Raw genomic sequence first — 18,624 nt, forward strand, 5'->3', positions numbered from 1 at the left:
TTGACCCCATCTTGGGATTGGATGAAATTAGAAAATTTAAAATAAATTTTGATAAGTAAAGTACGGATGTAATTGATAAACACCCAAAAAATAAATGACCCTTGCCATGTGCAAGTAAAGTAGTCGAGGTAAATTATGCTCCTGTTGTGTATTAAGTGTGTAACATCCAATAACCTTCAAATAAACAGAAAGAATTAAAAAGTAGAAACTGCAACCAGTCATTTTCATGAAAGTTATAGTCCATAAAGTGGAGGAGGAAGAAATGGAAAAGATGCAAAGTAATAACCTGGCAAGGCAATACCAAGTTAAGTCCAATTTTAAATTAACTAATTTTGTACAATCCCAAGGTAGGGTCAAGCTCTTCTAGTTTTATTGATTTTAATGTAGCACAATCTGAAGATGTCTTGAATTAGTCGAAACGCGCTTCAGTGATGAATAAATAAAAAGTAATGTCAACATCATAACCAAGGCTGTATTCTTCTCCTCATTGTACATACTGGTTGCTGTATCACCATACCATGAAGTGGAAAACCGTTTTTCTTAATGTCATACCACAACTGTAAACTCAACACTCATCTCCTGTGATGGTTTCATGAATGTTTTGTCATCATGAGCTTTTTAAAGAAGTTTGTTGCAAATGATCACATTATGTTCCTTTTGCTCTTCAGTCATAAAATGAGAAATAAACATTGCTGCAATTCAGTTCATGTACATTCTTTGTGTTAAAATGTCATGACCTGCGCCATTTGAGGTGCCAGCTTCTGCATGTTCTCTTACAATTATGTAATGGTTGGCATGTGCCCGATCATTTATTTTCCGATTGTAATCATCATCGGTTGAAGTCGGAGGCCTTCCACTTTGAGGGTGATCTTGAGTTGACTGACAATCATTTTTGCATTGGGAGAACCATCTGTAACACTGCATTCAACCAAGAGCATTATCTTCATAAGCTTGCTTGAAAGGTAAAATATATCTCTTCCTGTTTCACATTGCATTATTGCTCATGTAAATCATACTTCATAAAAGTCACCATTAACACTATGCCACCTTATACAGACAGCAACAAAATTGAAGGAGATAACAACAATGTGGTTATTCAAGAAGTTGTGATGGCTGCATTGGTACCAATGACACCTCACTGCAATACTTCATTTCCATGTAAAAACAGTTTGGTTATTAACTGAACTGATCTTGTATCTGTATAAAGAATGTGAACTTGGAAATACAATATTACGGAATGTTTTGTGCCAAAGTTTGGGTAATTATGATAAAGACATAATGGAATTTTTTTGTGATTGATTCTCTTTTTCGTCTCAGTTACTTTTTTTCTTTTACATCACATTTTTTACTCCTAATCAATAGTTAAAGACTCAAGGATTCAAAAGCCACTACATGCACTACATGCAAGCTGTGCAAAGTTAATGCAACCTTTCTAATTACATTGTGACCTCTTACATTACAAAGAAAGTGTAGATAAAATAGAAAGAAACATTCAACATGGGAAAAATATATTAAAAACAAAGATTCCATGACTTACCAAACGGGAAAGCGCTGGTAGATAGACACAATAAAAAACAATAAAAAACACACAAACACACACACAGAATTTCATTGCCTACTTGCATCTTGTTTAGTGCAGCAATGAAATTCTGTGTGTGTGTTTTTTATTGTGTCTATCTACCAAAGAAAGTGTAGAGTTAGATTAGTCTCCTATTCAGATTTGTAGCTGGAAACAACTTATCTGATATCAGCACGATACACTAGTAAAAGAGCAGTAGCTGCTGGCTTCGTGGCACACTGTAACAAGTAAATTAGTTCTTTATGTTTAATTGCACCATGAGCTTCTTAGAGTATATTTAATTTTATTTTTGCACAGGTATACCCAGAGTGGCGATAACTCAGTTCAAAAGTCAGTGTATGGTATAATATTGAAATGGCCTAAATCAGGAGCCATTACATTGGGTGCACCTAAATTTAAGAATACCTCAATTGTCACTATGCTTGGTGTAGGAAAGCCTCTACAGGTATGTAACATCCTTTCTCATCAAAAAATTAATTTTGCATTAAACATACTACTTACCAATGTCTTAAATGTGTGTTATATTAAAACTATTCGGTAATAGTCATTTATGTATAAATCTTTGCTTGTTGTGCATGAGTAACCTGTCAACTTTCCTTATCTCCATAAATCTAAACACATAATGACAATACCATAAACCTCAATCAATTGTTAGGAAATGCAGCATGAGTTGAAACAAAATGTTACACTTATGAAAATTTTGCTAATGACTTCTTCTGCTACTTTGGTATCACATGTCCAGTGCAAACCACAGCAGTGAAAAATAATAATAAGAATGTGTGAAAGTACCTGTATAGACAATGAAATGTACAAGCAAAGAAAAAGGTAACACTGTTCCAAAGCAAAATGTTTGAAGACCGAGAGAATGTTCATCCATATGGAGTTTTCTGTAAGTATCATTAATATTGTAAGGACAGACTAGTACACACAAGAAGGAAACTTGTAGCTCGCATATTAAATAAGGGAGCAATACTGCTGCTAAGGTTTGAAATGTCATAAATAGCTTCCAAGTAAGAAAGGATAATTTCATTAATGACCTCTAATGAATTACAATGGTAATATAATAGAATGTCAATGACTTTATTGTCTTCTCAGAGATCATAGAAATGTTATATGCACTTGAATTATCATGTTTTTCAGTAAACTGAATGTAGTCTTTGAGAATCAGAATGGTTTTAATAAAAAAAAAAAAAATATGAACTGTGGTAGCTGCCGCACAGTTTATCGATGAGGTAATTATGGCTATCAGGGAAAAGGAATATCTTACAGGCGTATTCCTTTATCTTGAAAAGATATTTGACTTTATCAATATCTCATAACTCTCATAGAAATTTTGGAACGTAGGCATTGTTCATCATCTAATAAAATTTTATCTAAGAGGAAGCAAATTATATATTGAAACAACAAGTGGTTTTTACAGATCTAGCATTACAGATATGAAATACGAGGTCTATTCAAAAAATTTCGGAACTGTGTCCACAGAATTTTTCTACACTTATCTTTACTTACTGTGCATGGTCTCCTTCGAAATATTCTCCTCCACAATTGATACATCACTCCCAATGCTGTTTGCAATTCCAGAAGCTGTTTTGGTGAGCCTCTTGCTGGATTGTGTGAAGTGCCATCTGCAATTTTTTCTTTTACCTTGTCTATCATTGCAAATCTTCATCCTTTCAACAGGGTTCTCAACTTCGGAACTAAAATAAAAGTCCACAGGAGCCAAATCTATAGAGTACAGAGGATATGGCAGCACAGTAATTTTGTTTTTTGTGCAAGTCACACACCAACAGGGATGAATGTGCAGGTCCATTATCGTGATGCGAGAGCCATGAATTGTCTCGCCACATTTCAGCCCATTTCCTTGCAGGTTTCCCTTCAAAGTCAAAGAAAACTATCAGCATGGCTTTGACATTTGACCTGACCTGATGAACTTTTCTTCGTCTTGGAGAACTTTTCCCAATCCATTGTGAAGATTGAATCTTGGTCTCAACATCATAATAGTAGACCCACGTCTCATCACCGGTTACGATTCTCTTAAGAAACATCTTATTCTCACTTGCATGAGGCAAATGCTCTTCGCAGATTACAAGATAAAGGTCTTTCTGGTCTTTACTCATTAGCTGTGGCACAAACTTAGTGGCAACAGATGCATTCCAAGTTGCTGTCTCAGAATTTTATAACATGATACAACTGAAATGTTACATTCTTCTCCAATCTTCAATTGGCAAGCACAATTTGATTGACGTTCCTGGCATGAACATCATTGGTAGACATTGAAGGGCGTCCTAAATGAGCATCATCCTTAACTTCTGACTGGCCATTTTTAAACCATGTGAACCATTCGTAACACCTTAGTACAGTGTAAGCACTCATCATTGTAGTTTCTTGCATCATTTGGTGTGTCTCTGTAAAAGTGTTCTTGAGTTTCACATAAAACTTAATGCAGATGTGCTGCTCCTCTAACTCTGCCATCTCGAAATCCGCAAACTGCACAACACGACGCTCTACTCAGTATAGCACTGAACAATAACTAATGGACATACACCAGTGAAACTTACGGCAGTTACACATTAAGCACAGCACTGTGCAGGGATGCCAAACGTATTTTGCTGCAACACACCATTGACGCAAAATTACGAATGTTCTGGAATTTTTCAAACAGATCTCTTATGGTGGTACCCAAGAGCTTGGTACAGGGATCCCTTCTTTTCTTGATGCATGTAAGTGACATAAAATACTGCTTTCCAAATGCAAAGATAATTCTATATGAAATAGTTCAGTACTTCAGTGAAAGTCACCTCAGTGTCACCAGTAAGGAAACAGCAGTAATGGATTTTTACTCCACAGGGCAGACAGATTTTGAAATAAAGTTGTACAATGGAACTGATCTTGACATTAATGGAAACTGTAAAATTTCTGGGAATAACAGTACAAGATAATCCTCCGTGGGATGTGTGTGTTCACCCTCTGTCAAGAAAAAAAAAAAAAAAAAAAACAGCAGTTAGAGATAACATGATTGTATGTCATGTAACTTTGTACAGGTATGCAGTACCAGTGGGTATGTAAATTATTAGTGTTGCAATTCCCTGTGACAGGTTGAACGGCCAACAGAGTGCATTAGTGTGTTCATGTTTAGTATTGTTATCAGGCCTGGTAGGGCATATAAAGGGCATGAAAAGTGGCATATGATGGGTGATGACTGTGGAGAATGCTGAGAAACCGCATACTCATGTGAGACAGTTTTATCAGCATCTGGAAGGGGCTTCATTTGGAGTCTCCATTTGGCCAGCTGGTTGTAATGTGCTATATTAAGAGTTGTGAGGCATTTGGATGTGACGGAGGCCCAATGTTGAACTGCATGAGAATGTGAGAGCATGTATACCCATTTTCAAGGTTCCAGTTGACGAGTATTATGCACCAAGCATGTCATAGCCACTTTACATGTGACCTGCCATCCAAATACAAGTAATGGACTCCCTGGAACATTCTGTGTCATCCTGCACCATTGGTCAGAGACTAGCAGCAGTCAGACTAAGGAATTATAGTTCCATGCTTAGCCTGCTGTTAACACCACAACACTAACAGCTGTGTTTGGAGTGGTGCCATGCTGGGAAGAATGCAGTGGTGGTGTGTTCAGTGAAGAATCATGGTTCTGCACTATCCTGGATGACTAACGTCATCAAATATGGTGTCAACCTGGAGAAGTGTCTCATTCTTCTAATGTTACCGAGCGAGGTGGCGCAGTGGTTAGCACACTGGACTCGCATTTGGGAGGATGACGGTTCAATCTCGCATCCGGCCATCCTGATTTAGGTTTTATGTCATTTTCCCTAAATCACTCCAGGCAAATACCGAGATGATTCCTTTGAAAGGGCACGGCCGGATTCCTTCCCCGTCCTTCCCTAACCCGATGAGACCGATGACCTCGCTGTTTGGTCTCTTCCCCCAAAACAATCCAATCCAATCTTCTAATGTTGCGGAGAGGCACAATGCTGTAACTTGTGGTGTCGTGGAGTGGGGAGCCACTGGGTGTGTCTTTAGGTCCAATATAGTATTGATTGAGGGAACTCTGATGGCATAATGGTATGTCACGGGCATCCTACATCCCCACGTCACCTCTCATGTGACAGTGTCATGGTATCATTTTTCAACAGGGCAATGTAAGTCCACACATGACACATGTCTCTATGAACTATTTGAATATTGTTGAGGGAGTCCCCCCCCCCCCCCCAATGTTATTCAATCAGTATATTGAGCAAGCAGTAAAGGAAACAAAAGAAAAATTCGGAGTAGGTATTAAAATCCGTGGAGAAGAAATAGAAACTTTGAGGTTCGCCGATGACATTGTAATTCTATCAGAGATAGCAAATGACTTGGAAGAGCAGTTGAACGGAATGGTCAGTGTCTTGAAAGGAGGATATAAGATGAACATCAACAAAAGCAAAACGAGGATAATGGAATGTAGTCGAATTAAGTCGGGTGACGCTGAGGGAATTAGATTAGGAAATGAGACAGTTAAAGCAGTAAAGGAGTTTTGCTATTTGGGGAGCAAAATAACTGATGATGGTCGAAGTAGAGAGGATATAAAATGTAGACTGGCAGTGGCAAGGAAAGCGATTCTGAAGAAGAGAAATTTGTTAACATTGAATATAGATTTAAGTGTCAGGAAGTCGTTTCTGAAAGTATTTGTATGGAGTGTAGCCATGTATGGGAGTGAAACATGGACGATAAATAGTTTGGACAAGAAGAGAATAGAAGCTTTCGAAATGTGGTGCTACAGAAGAATGCTGAAGATTATATGGGTAGATCACATAACTAATGAGGATGTATTGAATAGGATTTGGGAGAAGAGGAGTGTGTGACACAACTTTACAAAAAGAAGGGACCGGTTAGTAGGACATGTTCTGAGGCATCAAGGGATCACAAATTTAGCATTGGAGGGCAGTGTGGAGGGTAAAAATCGTAGAGGGAGACCAAGAGATGAATATACTAAGCAGATTCAGGAGGATGTGGGTTGCGGTAAGTACTGGGAGATGAAGAAGCTTGCACAGGTTAGGGTAGCATGGAGAGCTGCATCAAACCAGTCTCAGGACTGACGACCACAACAACAACAACAACAACAACAACAAGAGGGAGTCCCAAGGCCAAAATAACTCCCAGATCTGTCCCTGATAGTACATGTTTGGGATGGGCTCAGACATGAGCTCTGTTCAAGTGCCAGTATCGAGGATATCAAGGATCAGATACAACAGTTGCCACAGGACAGGATACAATGGCCTTATGACAGTCTTCCCAAACAAATCAGTGCATGCCTCCACGCCAGAGGTGGTGCAACATCAAACTGATAAATTGCTAATACAGTCAAGTTCATTGTAAATTCGACTCAATTTTGTACTCACTGAAACAGTATCTCTCATACCATCAACCCACAAAGTTACATTTCATTTAACCTCCCCTTCTGGAGTGTTTCACTTTTTTTTTCAGGCATTGTATATTTGTAATAAACATGCTTAGAAATACTGCACTGATACTCACGTACTATGAACTGCTTATCATGTATTGGTGTCATCCAGCATAAGCTGTGGAATAGAAATATAGGATGCCACAACACAAGCAAACTTTCACAAGCTTTTAAAGTTAAAGAAAAAATAGCTGTAAGACTAATTTGTGGTGAAAAATCAAGAGACTCACACAGTGGTCTGTTCCCGAAAGCTGGGATATTGTTGTTGTTGTTGTTGTTGTTGTTGTGGTCGTCAGTCCTGAGACTGGTTTGATGCAGCTCTCCATGTTACTCTATCCTATGCAAGCTTCTTCATCATCCAGTACCTACTGCAACCTACATTCTTCTGAATCTGCTTAGTGTATTCATCTCTTGGTCTCCCTCACGATTTTTACCCTCCACACTGCCCTCCAGTACTAAATTGGTGATCCCTTGATGCCTCAGAACATGCCCCACCAACCGATCCCATCTTCTAGTCAAGTTGTGCCACAAGCTCCTCTTCTCCCCAATTCTATTCAATACCTCCTCATTAGTTATGTGATCTACCCATCTAATCTTCAGCATTCTTCTGTAGCACCACATTTCGAAAGCTTCTATTCTCTTCTTGTCTAAATTATTTATCATCCATGTTTCATTTCCATACATGGCTACACTCCATACAAATACTTTCAGAAACGACTTCTTGTTACTTAAATCAATACTCGATGTTAACAAATTTCTCTTCCTCAGAAACACTTTCCTTGCCATTGCCAGTCTACCGTATTTACTCGAATCTAAGCCGCACTCGAATCTAAGCCGCACCTGAAAAATGAGACTCGAAATAAAGGAAAAAAAAATTCCCTAATCTAAGCCGCACCTTAAATTTGAGACTCGAAATTCAAGGGGAGGGAAAAGTTTTAGGCCACACCTTAAATTTGAGACTCGAAATTCAAGGGGAGAGAAAAGTTTTAGGCCGCACCTCCAAATCGAATCAAAGTTGGTCCATTGTAATATGAGACACAATTTAGGTTGAATGAATGACGATACAGCTGTAGTAGTTTGGTTCGAGTCGTAAGCTTAGCAGTTAAGCTTTACCAGGTAGCCATTGCTATGCGTCAGGCGCTCCGTCCATATTTATACGGGTACCCTTCCTTTTTCACGTGCTTCGTCTGGTTTGAATCTATTGCTTATTTTGCTTCGATGTGATAAGTGCCGTATTCTTTGTTATAGGTGTGTACGCCATTCTAAGCTGAAAATGCATTACTGTACTGTGTCATGCATTGTTTGTCGCATTCTGATAGTGCGTGTTTACGGTCTGTCGCCGCTCGCGGGATGGCTTGCTTTTGTGCGCGCTACTGCCGCTAACACTAAAAAAAAAAAAGAGAGAGGAATCGTCTCATTAGCGAAACAATGGCAAGAGACTACTATTTGTTGTTACTTACACTGCTGCTTTCTTTGATAATGATCAACAAGATTCAAATAATAGACTGCGTATGATAGAACATGTTATGAACGAGAGTTAGGCGAAAGTTTTTCTCCGTTTGAAAATCTTTGCGGCCGATTCTTTAGTATATCAAATTCTGCACAGAAATTAGAGTCATCTTAGATTTGAAAATCTAGTCAGCTGCCGTGCTTCACTTCTGACTGTATCACTTAATACGAATATAAACATGACACGATACGTATATTATTCTGCGTTTGCTGTTGTCTCACTCTAGTTTCGTAGTTTATTAGGCAGGCAGGATTTAAATGAGATAGCAGCAAACATGAAAGAAAACATGGCAGAATGTTTATATTCGTATTATTCTTATGGTGAAGAGAATACTGCATGTGATTCACAATTCATACAAGTTCCTATTAGCAACCATCTCTTGTCACAGGTAGGAAAAATTTCAGAACGTAGAGTTGGCCATATTGACAAACATCCCAAACAGTCTTGCCAGTCGGATTTTCGTAGTACATTGAAATTCTGCTACATTCGAAGATGAACAATACGGAGTTTGTATTTACTTCGTTGGATAATGTATGAAAATGCAGTGGTCGAAACTCGGGGCGGAGAAAAAAAGCTCGTCTTCCACCTTTTTTTTTAATTTATTTACTGACGCATAGGTTTTGGCGCCAGTATTTATCTTTGTGCCTACAAACAATGCCTGTGTAGCGCTACATATATTCGACGGCAGTTCATTGTGGCGGCACCTACCAACATTTTTCACAACTTCCACTTGCTTTGCACTCGATTCTAAGCCGCAGGCGGTTTTTTGGATTACAAAAACTGGAAAAAAGTGCGGCTTAAATTTGAGTAAATACGGTACATTTTATATCCTCTCTACTTCGACCATCATCAGTTATTTTGCTCCCCAAATAGCAAAACTCCTTTACTACTTTAAGTGTCTCATTTCCTAATCTAATTCCCGCAGCATCACCCGACTTAATTCGACTACATTCCATTATCCTCTTTTTGCTTTTGTTGATGTTCATCTTATATCCTCCTTTCAAGACACTGCCCATTTCGTTCAGCTGCTCTTCCAGTTCCTTTGCTGTCTCTGACAGAATTACAATGTCATCAGTGAACCTCAAAGTTTTTATTTCTTCTCCATGGGTTTTAATACCTAGTCCAAATTTTTATTTTGTTTCCTTTACTGCTTGCTCAATATACAGATTTAATAACATCAGGTATAGGCTACAACCCTGTCTCGCTCCCTTCCTAACCACTGCTTCCCTTTCATGCCCCTTGACTCTTGTAACTGCCATCTGGTTTCCATAAAAATTGTAAATAGCCTTTCACTCCCTGTATTTTACCCCTGCCACCTTTAGAATTTGAAAGGTAGTATTCCAGTCAACATTGACAAAAGCTTTCTCTAATTCTACAAATGCTAGAAACATAGGTTTGTCTTTCCTTAATCTATTTTTTAAGATAATTCGTAGGGTCAGTATTGTCTCACGTGTTCCCATATTTCTACGGAATCCAAACTGATCTTCCCCGAGGTCGGCTTCTACCAGTTTTTCCATTTGTCTGTAAAGATTTCGCATTAGTATTCTGCAGCTGTGACTTATTAAACTGATAGTTCGGTAATTTTCACATCTGTCAACACCTGCTTTCTTTGGGATTGGAATTATTATATTCTTCTTGAAGTCTGAGGGAATTTCGTTTGTCTCATACATCTTGCTCACCAGATGGTAGAGTTTTGTCAGGACTGGCTCTCCCAAGGCTGTCAGTAGGTCTAATGGATTGTTGTCTACTCCTGGGGCATTGTTTCGACTTAGGTCTCTCAGAGCTCTGTCAAACTCTTCACGCAGTATCATACCTCCCATTTCCTCTTCATCTACATCCTCTTCCATTTCCATAATATTGTTCTCAATAACATCGCCCCTGTATAGACCCTCTATATACTCCTTCCACCTTTCTGCTTTCCCTTCTTAGAACTGGGTTTCCATCTGAGCTCTTGATATTCATGCAAGTGGTTCTCTTTTCTCTAAAGGTCTGTTTAATTTTCCTGTAGGCAGTATTTATCTTACCCCTCGTGAGATAAGCCTCTACATCTTTACATTTGTCCTCTAACCATCCCTGCTTAGCCATTGCACATCCTGTCGATCTCATTTTTGAGACGTTTGTATTCCTTTTTGCCTGCTTCATTTACTGCATTTTTGTATTTTCTCCTTTCATTAATTAAATTCAGTATCTCTTCTGTTACTCAAGGATTTCTACTAGCCCTCGTCTTTTTACCTACTTGATCCTCTGCTGCTTTCACTATTTCATCCCTCAAAGCTACCCATTCTTCTTCTACTGCATTTCTTTCCCCCATTCCTGTCAATTGTTCCCTTATGCTCTTCCTGAAACTCTGTACAACCTCTGGTTTAGTCAGTTTATCCAAGTCCCATCTCCTTAAATTCCCACCTTTTTGCAGTTTCTTCAGTTTTAATCTACAGTTCATAACCAATAGATTGTGGTCAGAGTCCACATCTGCCCCGGTAAATGTCTTACAATTTAAAACCTAGTTCCTAAATCTCTGTTTTACCATTACATAATCTATGTGAAACCTTCTAGTATCTCCAGGGTTCTTCCATGTATACAACCTTCTTTCATGATTCTTGAACCAAGTGTTAGCTATGATTAAGTTTTGCTCTGTGCAAAATTCTACCAGGCGGCTTCCTCTTTCATTTCTTAGCCCTAATCCATATTCACCTACTACGTTCCTTCTCTTCCTTTTCCTACTATCGAATTCCAATCACCCATGAATATTAAACTTTCGTCTCCCTTCACTACCTGAATAATTTCTTTTATCTCATCACATATTTCATCAATTTCTTCATCATCTGCAGAGCTAGTTGGCATATAAACTTGTACTACTGTAGTAGGTGTGGGCTTCATGTCTATCTTGGCCACAATAATGCGTTCACTATGCTGTTTGTAGTAGCTTACCCGAACTCTTATTTTTTTATTCATTATTAAACCTACTCCTGCATTACCCCTATTTGATTTTGTATTTATAACCCTGTATTCACCTGACCAAAAGTTTTGTTCCCCCTGCCACCGAACTTCACTAATTCCCGCTATATCTAACTTTAACCTAACCATGTCCCTTTGTAAATTTTCTAACTTACCTGCCCGATTAAGGGATCTGACATTCCACGCTCCGATCCATAGAACGCCAGTTTTCTTTCTCTTGATAACGACGTCCTCTTGAGTAGTCCCCGCCCAGAGATCCGGGGGACTATTTTACCTCCAGAATATTTGACCCAAGAGGATGCCATCATCATTTAATCATACAGTAAAGCTGCATGCCCTCAGTAAAAATTACGGGTGTAGTTTCCCCTTGCTTTCAGCCGATCACAGTACCATAACAGCAAGGCCGTTTTGGTTAGCGTTACAAGGCCAGATCAGTCAATTATCCAGACTGTTGCCCCTGCAACTACTGAAAAGGCTGTTGCCCCTCTTCAGGAACCACACGTTTGTCTGGCCTCTCAACAGATACCCCTCCATTGTGGTTGCACCTACGGTACGGCTATCTGTATCGTTGAGGCACGCAAGCCTCCCCACCAACGGCAAGGTCCATGGTTTGTGGGGGGGGGGGGGGGGGGAGGCTGGGATATTAAGTGATTTAAAAATATACATATTTATAATGGCTGGGTTATTAACCATTACAAATATGTATATTTTGAAATCACTTGTACTGGCCCAAATACTTAAACAAAATGCAAAATGGAAACTCTGACTTACACAAAAACAACACTAGACACAAGGATCAGTTTCATCTTATAAGCCATAGAATTGCACTGTATGAAGGTAACACCTTATGCAGGGCTAGGCTTGCAAGTGCGTCCTGAATGCAGTCACATCTCTCACCACTGTAAAGTTTAAAACCAGTCTAAAAAGAACATTGACTGCCAACACACACTGCTCACTAGATGATTATCTATGCTTTGCACAGAATAATCAAAATTGTGTATAGGCTTCATGCATGTATAATATAAACATTCAGTTTTTGTTTTATTCTTAAATATATAATGTAAAATAAGTCTTAGTTGTTGTTGTAAAATGTTTGCTGCCCTAAAACAAGCCTCTTAAGCTAATAAACAAATCACTTGTAAACCTGTCTTGCCGTATCATAGTTTTCTCTCTCTCTCTCTCTCTCTCTCTCTCTCTCTCTGTGTGTGTGTGTGTGTGTGTGTGTGTGTGTGTGTGTGTGTGTGTGTGTGTGTGTGTTATTAAATTACTGTTATTATTATTACAGTATTAGAGCAGTAAACATGGCAAATGCTTTCACTGTGCTGCATCTTGTATGTTATCACTTGTTGGACACTTCCCATGTGTCTAGGACTGGATGATGTATTAGTGCAGATTGCAGTAAAGTGGCCCTTTGTAGTTGGAAAATGCATATTTATTTATCAATGCAAATGATTTTCAGGTGCTCAATAAGGTCTTTTGGCACTCTTCCTAATGTTCTGAGACTCACTGGGATCACTTTTGATGGTTTATACCAGAGTTGCTGTAGTTCAGTTTTGAAGCATTCATGTCTGAAAAGTTTTTCAATATGTTTCTCACTGATTTTGCTATCACCGGGAATGGCAATGTCGATGATCAACATGTTCTTTTTCTTCTTTGTGATGTTTGCTGTATTGCATTTCAGCATTCAACTTGCCTGAAGTCAGAAGTTAGTGTGTTAATTTTCATCAGCTTTTTCTGGTGTCTGGTCCCACCATTTCATTCAAGTGGTAGAGGTAATTTTTGGCAGAAGTTCTGCTGGATCATTCATGCCACATTATTGTGTCTCAGCCTGTAATCATTCTAAGCAATATTTTTGCAACATCTCAGGATGTGGTTAATTGTTTCAGCAGACAATGGAAAATTCAGAATGGAGTGTAACAGTATTAGGGAAAGGAAAGCTGCTACTCACCATATTGCAGAGATGCTCATTTGCAGACTGGCACAACAAAAAGCCTGTCACAAATAAGCTTATGACCAGCAAGGCCTTCATCACACACACACACACACACACACACACACACACACACACACACACAGACACAGACACAGACAGACGCGCACGCGCGAGACTCACACGACTACAGTCTCTGGCAACTGGAGCCACACTCAGTCCGTATTCATGGTATATGTAGGGCATCGCCAGAAATGAAAGTGACAGAAGTGAGAGTTCGGACAGAAGTGAGAGTTCCAGATAACCAAGAATTCAGAAAAACTAGCGTCTTTGGTGTGGTCAGGTGAGGCATGAGTCATGTATGTTGACTTACATTACAGGCAGTGATTGTTGCAGTGCAAGGAGTGTAGAATGATAATCCAAAGGTCATGGGGTCAGGTCCCTTTGTGAAAACATTTCTTTTATTTTCAATTTTTTACATTACTTACACTGCATATTAACCACAACAATGCTCAATATATTGTACTGATTAATATTTTTGTAAGGGGCATGAATGGGAAAGGTCAACAAAAATTTGGTATTGTTAATAAATTTTCAGGAAATGAGCCATATATGAAAACTTCATATACAAAATTAGGTACTTTTATTATTTTACTGCTGATGATTCCAACAACCTGAGGTGATATTCATAGTTAATTTTCTTGGCTTCTTGCACGTCATAAATGTCGCATTTTTATAATTATAACATGGTTTTCAAGTTTTTGTTGTAAAACAAACTTGGTTTACATTCATAAAAGGTTCTCTTTCATTGCACACTGTGCCAGCAAATCTTATTTGATGCGACATTTCACAAAATATTGGCAGTGGGATGTATTTTGATGCAGTCTTCTCAAGATATGACTTCTTTTTCTCTCTCAGTGCAATAAAAGCAGTTTTGAAGCTTTTCATCAAGATTGTCACCTCATGATTAAAATAGATATTTGCAGGGTTGCACTAATGAATGAATTTGTGAGAGAATCACTTTAATACTGCATGATTGCAATCCTTTTTTCTTGAAAAATCACATCATACGATTGTGGATTTGTTTTTCTGCCCCATGAATCAGTTAACAAAAGAAATTTGTTGTCCTGCATGTAAGAAAGGCTCCATCACATAAGTCAAAAATGTTTTGTATAAGGCTGTGAGTTAGCTAGATTTTGATGAAGTACTGACATTATTCTTATGTTTTGCCATGTACTCATCAATCATATTTTCTTTTACCTTTCCTTTTCATGCATTTTATGAAAATATTAATAAATACAATGTACTGAGAATTACTTTGGTTCATTTGCACTGTAAGTAATGTAAAAACTGAAAATAGAAGTGCATTCTACAGAGGGACTCAACCCCATGACCCTCAGACGACCGTTCCGTACTCTTTCTGCTGCACCAAGCACTGCCTGAAAGCCATGTTAGCATAAAAGGCTCATGCCTTGCCCAACCTGCTCCAAAAATGCTATTTTTTCTACATGCTTGATGATCTGGACCTCCCACTTCTGCCACTTTAATACACCATGCATACGCTATAAATATGGATGAAATTGGTGTTGACAGGTAAGCGCAGTCACCTAGTCAGTCTTGAAATGTTCCTTCAGCTTCCACCAACCAATGAAGGCTTTTCAGTGGTGATACAGTTCCATTTACTCAGTTGGCAATGCGGAACTGGTTTCACCTCTTTCTGTCTCTGCACATAAGCAGCACCCCCTCTCCTCCATGCTACAAAAACCCTCTCGCTATCTGTACATATGGATTATATAGGTGACACATACTACAGTTGATTTCCATTTAAATAAAAGTTATACAAATATATAAGATAAATAACAAAATATGAAAAAATTTAAAAAGTACCAAAACATGTCCTGTACCAAAATTAATATGAATATTGTTTGTTTTTGTATAAATGGCTAGAGAAAAGCTTTTGCATATTACCTCCAATAGGCTAAGCCTTGTAAGGGACGGTGGTGTTCAAACCAACCCATCAATAGTCAGAGACTTACTTACTTTAAGAATAAAATAATGATTTAAAGCCAAGTAGTTTATGTTTAAAAGAATAAATAAATATTGAAAATGAATTTATTTGCACACTTGAGTGTATTTCTTAACTGCCTCATTGAATAGAACTAAACACATCACACTTCAGTGTGAAGTTCCATGACAGTTACTATATTCTATCACTTTATAAAGTAATTCAGAATTTTTTGATAGTTAAAATACATGTCTGTGACATGATAGGATCACAGATGTATACTAATTCATTCATCATCTTCAACTTCACCACCGCCACCATCCATTTGTCATTCACTGCTGCCAAAAGGACTCCTCTAGGCTTCTCTATACATTATGGTCTTTAGCTATACAAATTCATGTTGCTCTTGTATGTTTTTGGATGTTATTTACCCAGCTTCCTTTAGGTTGTCTGTTTGCTCTTTTTATATCTTAGAATCCTGCAGTGTGCTTCTATGTTCAGTGGATTGTCTATTTGCCTGGTTACATACAATGTTCATCTCCACGTTATTTTTATTATAGTCATAGTTACATCTTACACATCAGTTTGTTCCAATTATTTTTTGTTTGTTTAAATTCATTTTGTGCATCTCCCCAATGCTCACTGAGTAATCATAAATTCCTGAATGGTTTAGCATTTAAAGTTCTTGTCTCACTGCAGTAAGTCAAAACTAGTACCATACACTGATTGTAAATCTCCCTTTTGAGGCACATGAGAAGGTTTGTGATGGGAATTCCATTTAATTAACCAGTAGCACTTGAGGCCATTTCTACTCTGTTTATTTGCTTTAGTAACCCTCCAGTATTTATCTTCAGTTGCCTTTAAAAAAATTATCCTGTGACTTCAATGCTAAAAAAAAGTATTGTTTTCCTTCCAGTATAATGTTACACATTAATTTACACTTTAGTAAAAATAACTCTGTTATTGGCATTTCAATGAGTCGAGTCATAGTGGTTAGCTGCCAGCCAATTGCACTATAACATTCTGTGTGGTCTCACTGTTTTAAGTGATCAGTTTTCACACCCCCTATGTGCCTGCACCCTTGGCTGGCGGCTTAGCTCACCATGGCCTTGCTACAGCCCTGCCAATGTTCCTATTTTCATTCCGGATATGTAATAGTCATGTAAAGGATGAATATCCCTTCTGTATTTCTTGGCAAATGCTAGTAATGCCTAATGTAAGACCTTTATCATTTCTAGTATCACACACACAGTTTTCTACTGAAGAATCATTCTTTAGTTTCTGTATCGACTACTATCTTGTAGTTGGATTTGGTGTCATTTATAAATTTCTGTAACTCTTTTTGGAGGTATGCACTCATCAGAATGTGAGCTCTTTGGCCCATAGATTTGAGACATTATGATGGAATAGTTATTGTTTATTTTTAAAACTAATCTTGCTGTTGTGTTCAAGATACCTTGGATGTTGGCTGATGTATTGCCTTAAATGTTCTTTTATATAATATTGCCTACATCTCAGTTTCCTCCCTCTTCTGTTCCTCCATAATAAAATACATGTCCTGATTTTAATTCTATTTGATCTTATTTTTTGCCACACTCCTGATAAGCCTGCCATATACCATTTGATGTTATTTCTCCTCCTATTCCCATAACCTATCATATGATCCTAGAGTTATGTACATTATTTTTCTTAAATAATAGTGTGTGGCTTGGTGTGTACATGTCAAACAACAAATCTGGAGGTCCAGGGTTGAATCATCACTTGTTGCTTATTGCGCCGCTTGAGGTGATTACTATAAGAGTGAACTGTTAAATTGTGACATAGTTCAGAGTCAGTGTTAAACTATAGATCCCCGTATAACTGACTCGATGTCAGCCCAAAGGTAGCAAGAAGACAAGGACATACCACTTCCGATATGACCATCCCTACTAATGTCCTATATGGCTCAAACAAGCCTTTGGGTTAATGATAACTTTATCTTGTTACATCAAGAAAAAAGGTACCCCAGGAATTTGTAGAATTTGTACACAGCAGTGGGGCCTCCACCAGTCCTGCCCATAGTGTACCAGCCTACAAGGATATGAAGGGTTTAATACAGCATGTGGAATTGATAAACCTCAGCAGAACTAACAGTATTTTCAGATCTGAATCTCAGAGTCGAGTATGAACACAACCAGTTTGGATGGTGGTTTGTACCATAAGTGCCATAAAGTCTCCAGTTAATGTTGTTGACGAGAAGTCCATTGGTGTTAAGATATAGTCTGGGGGGTCGCAGACATTGACTCGCCAAGTTGTCTGCAATGCAGACTGGAGCAGCCCTTTCATATTTGTTCCCTATAAGATGGTCACTTTATGAGTACTAGCAACTGCTTGGGTGTTGGAAACACTGAAAATGGATTTGCGATCTACCCCAGTTGAGTCCCTTAATCCTCGTCCCTCAGTTCTTAGTACTGTCACCTTTTTGCAACCTCATTATACCAACTGCACATAATATTTGCAGTGTTTACTGATCATAAAAATTCATAAAAAAAGGAGTCCATGTACATTTTCAAAGCTCAGATTTTTACATTTTTATATTAACTTACTTTCTAGGTTTCATATTCTGTGTAATGTCAATATCACTATTTCTGTAAGTATTATTATAACCTTTTTTTACTTACATATTTTTATTTTTAGTGGAATGCCTCAGGAAAGAAGGTGGTTATTACTTTACCAAATAAATCACAAGTTCCAACGAACTGGGCATGGGTACTGAAGTTTTCAGATCTTGCAGACTCAGTGAGTTCATGGGATGCTACAATACCAGAGTGAAGATTTCTGATGGCTAGATAGCACAGTGTATATATATGGTGATTCAGATAAAGTATAGGAAATTATGTGAATGTATATTTGACTAAGAACTGATTATATGTGAATCTCATTGCAATGAACCATACAAATAAATTTTAGAATACTGTTTCATACACAAATTGTGTATCAATAAAATTTTTTCCTGCTACCTACACCCCTTTTATCCGAAGAAAATGTTGATGTTACAGCACAATAATATTCCTGCATATAAAGATAATAACAGCAACTAATTAAGTGCAATAATAATTTTTTTATCATTTGTCAAGTGAAAGATTAGATTACTGTAAAGTGAAGTGAAACTTCAACTATAGCTATTGTATACTCCAAAAACAAT

General features: G+C 38.0%; 1 protein-coding gene across 1 annotated transcript in view; it reads left to right on the forward strand.

Annotated features, from left to right (window-relative positions):
* Positions 1-18,409, forward strand: part of LOC126259895 (alpha-L-fucosidase-like) — a 138,555-nt gene extending 120,146 nt beyond the window's left edge. The window contains exons 8-9 of the mRNA XM_049956974.1: positions 1,877-2,024; positions 18,117-18,409. Of these exons, the coding sequence (XP_049812931.1) occupies positions 1,877-2,024; positions 18,117-18,251 (283 nt within the window). The 3' untranslated portion in view covers positions 18,252-18,409. The remainder of the gene's footprint in view (positions 1-1,876; positions 2,025-18,116) is intronic.
* Positions 18,410-18,624: the final 215 nt, after the last annotated feature.

The sequence above is a fragment of the Schistocerca nitens genome, chromosome 5, assembly GCF_023898315.1.
Source record: "Schistocerca nitens isolate TAMUIC-IGC-003100 chromosome 5, iqSchNite1.1, whole genome shotgun sequence".
In the NCBI taxonomy this organism is placed as follows: domain Eukaryota; kingdom Metazoa; phylum Arthropoda; class Insecta; order Orthoptera; family Acrididae; genus Schistocerca; species Schistocerca nitens.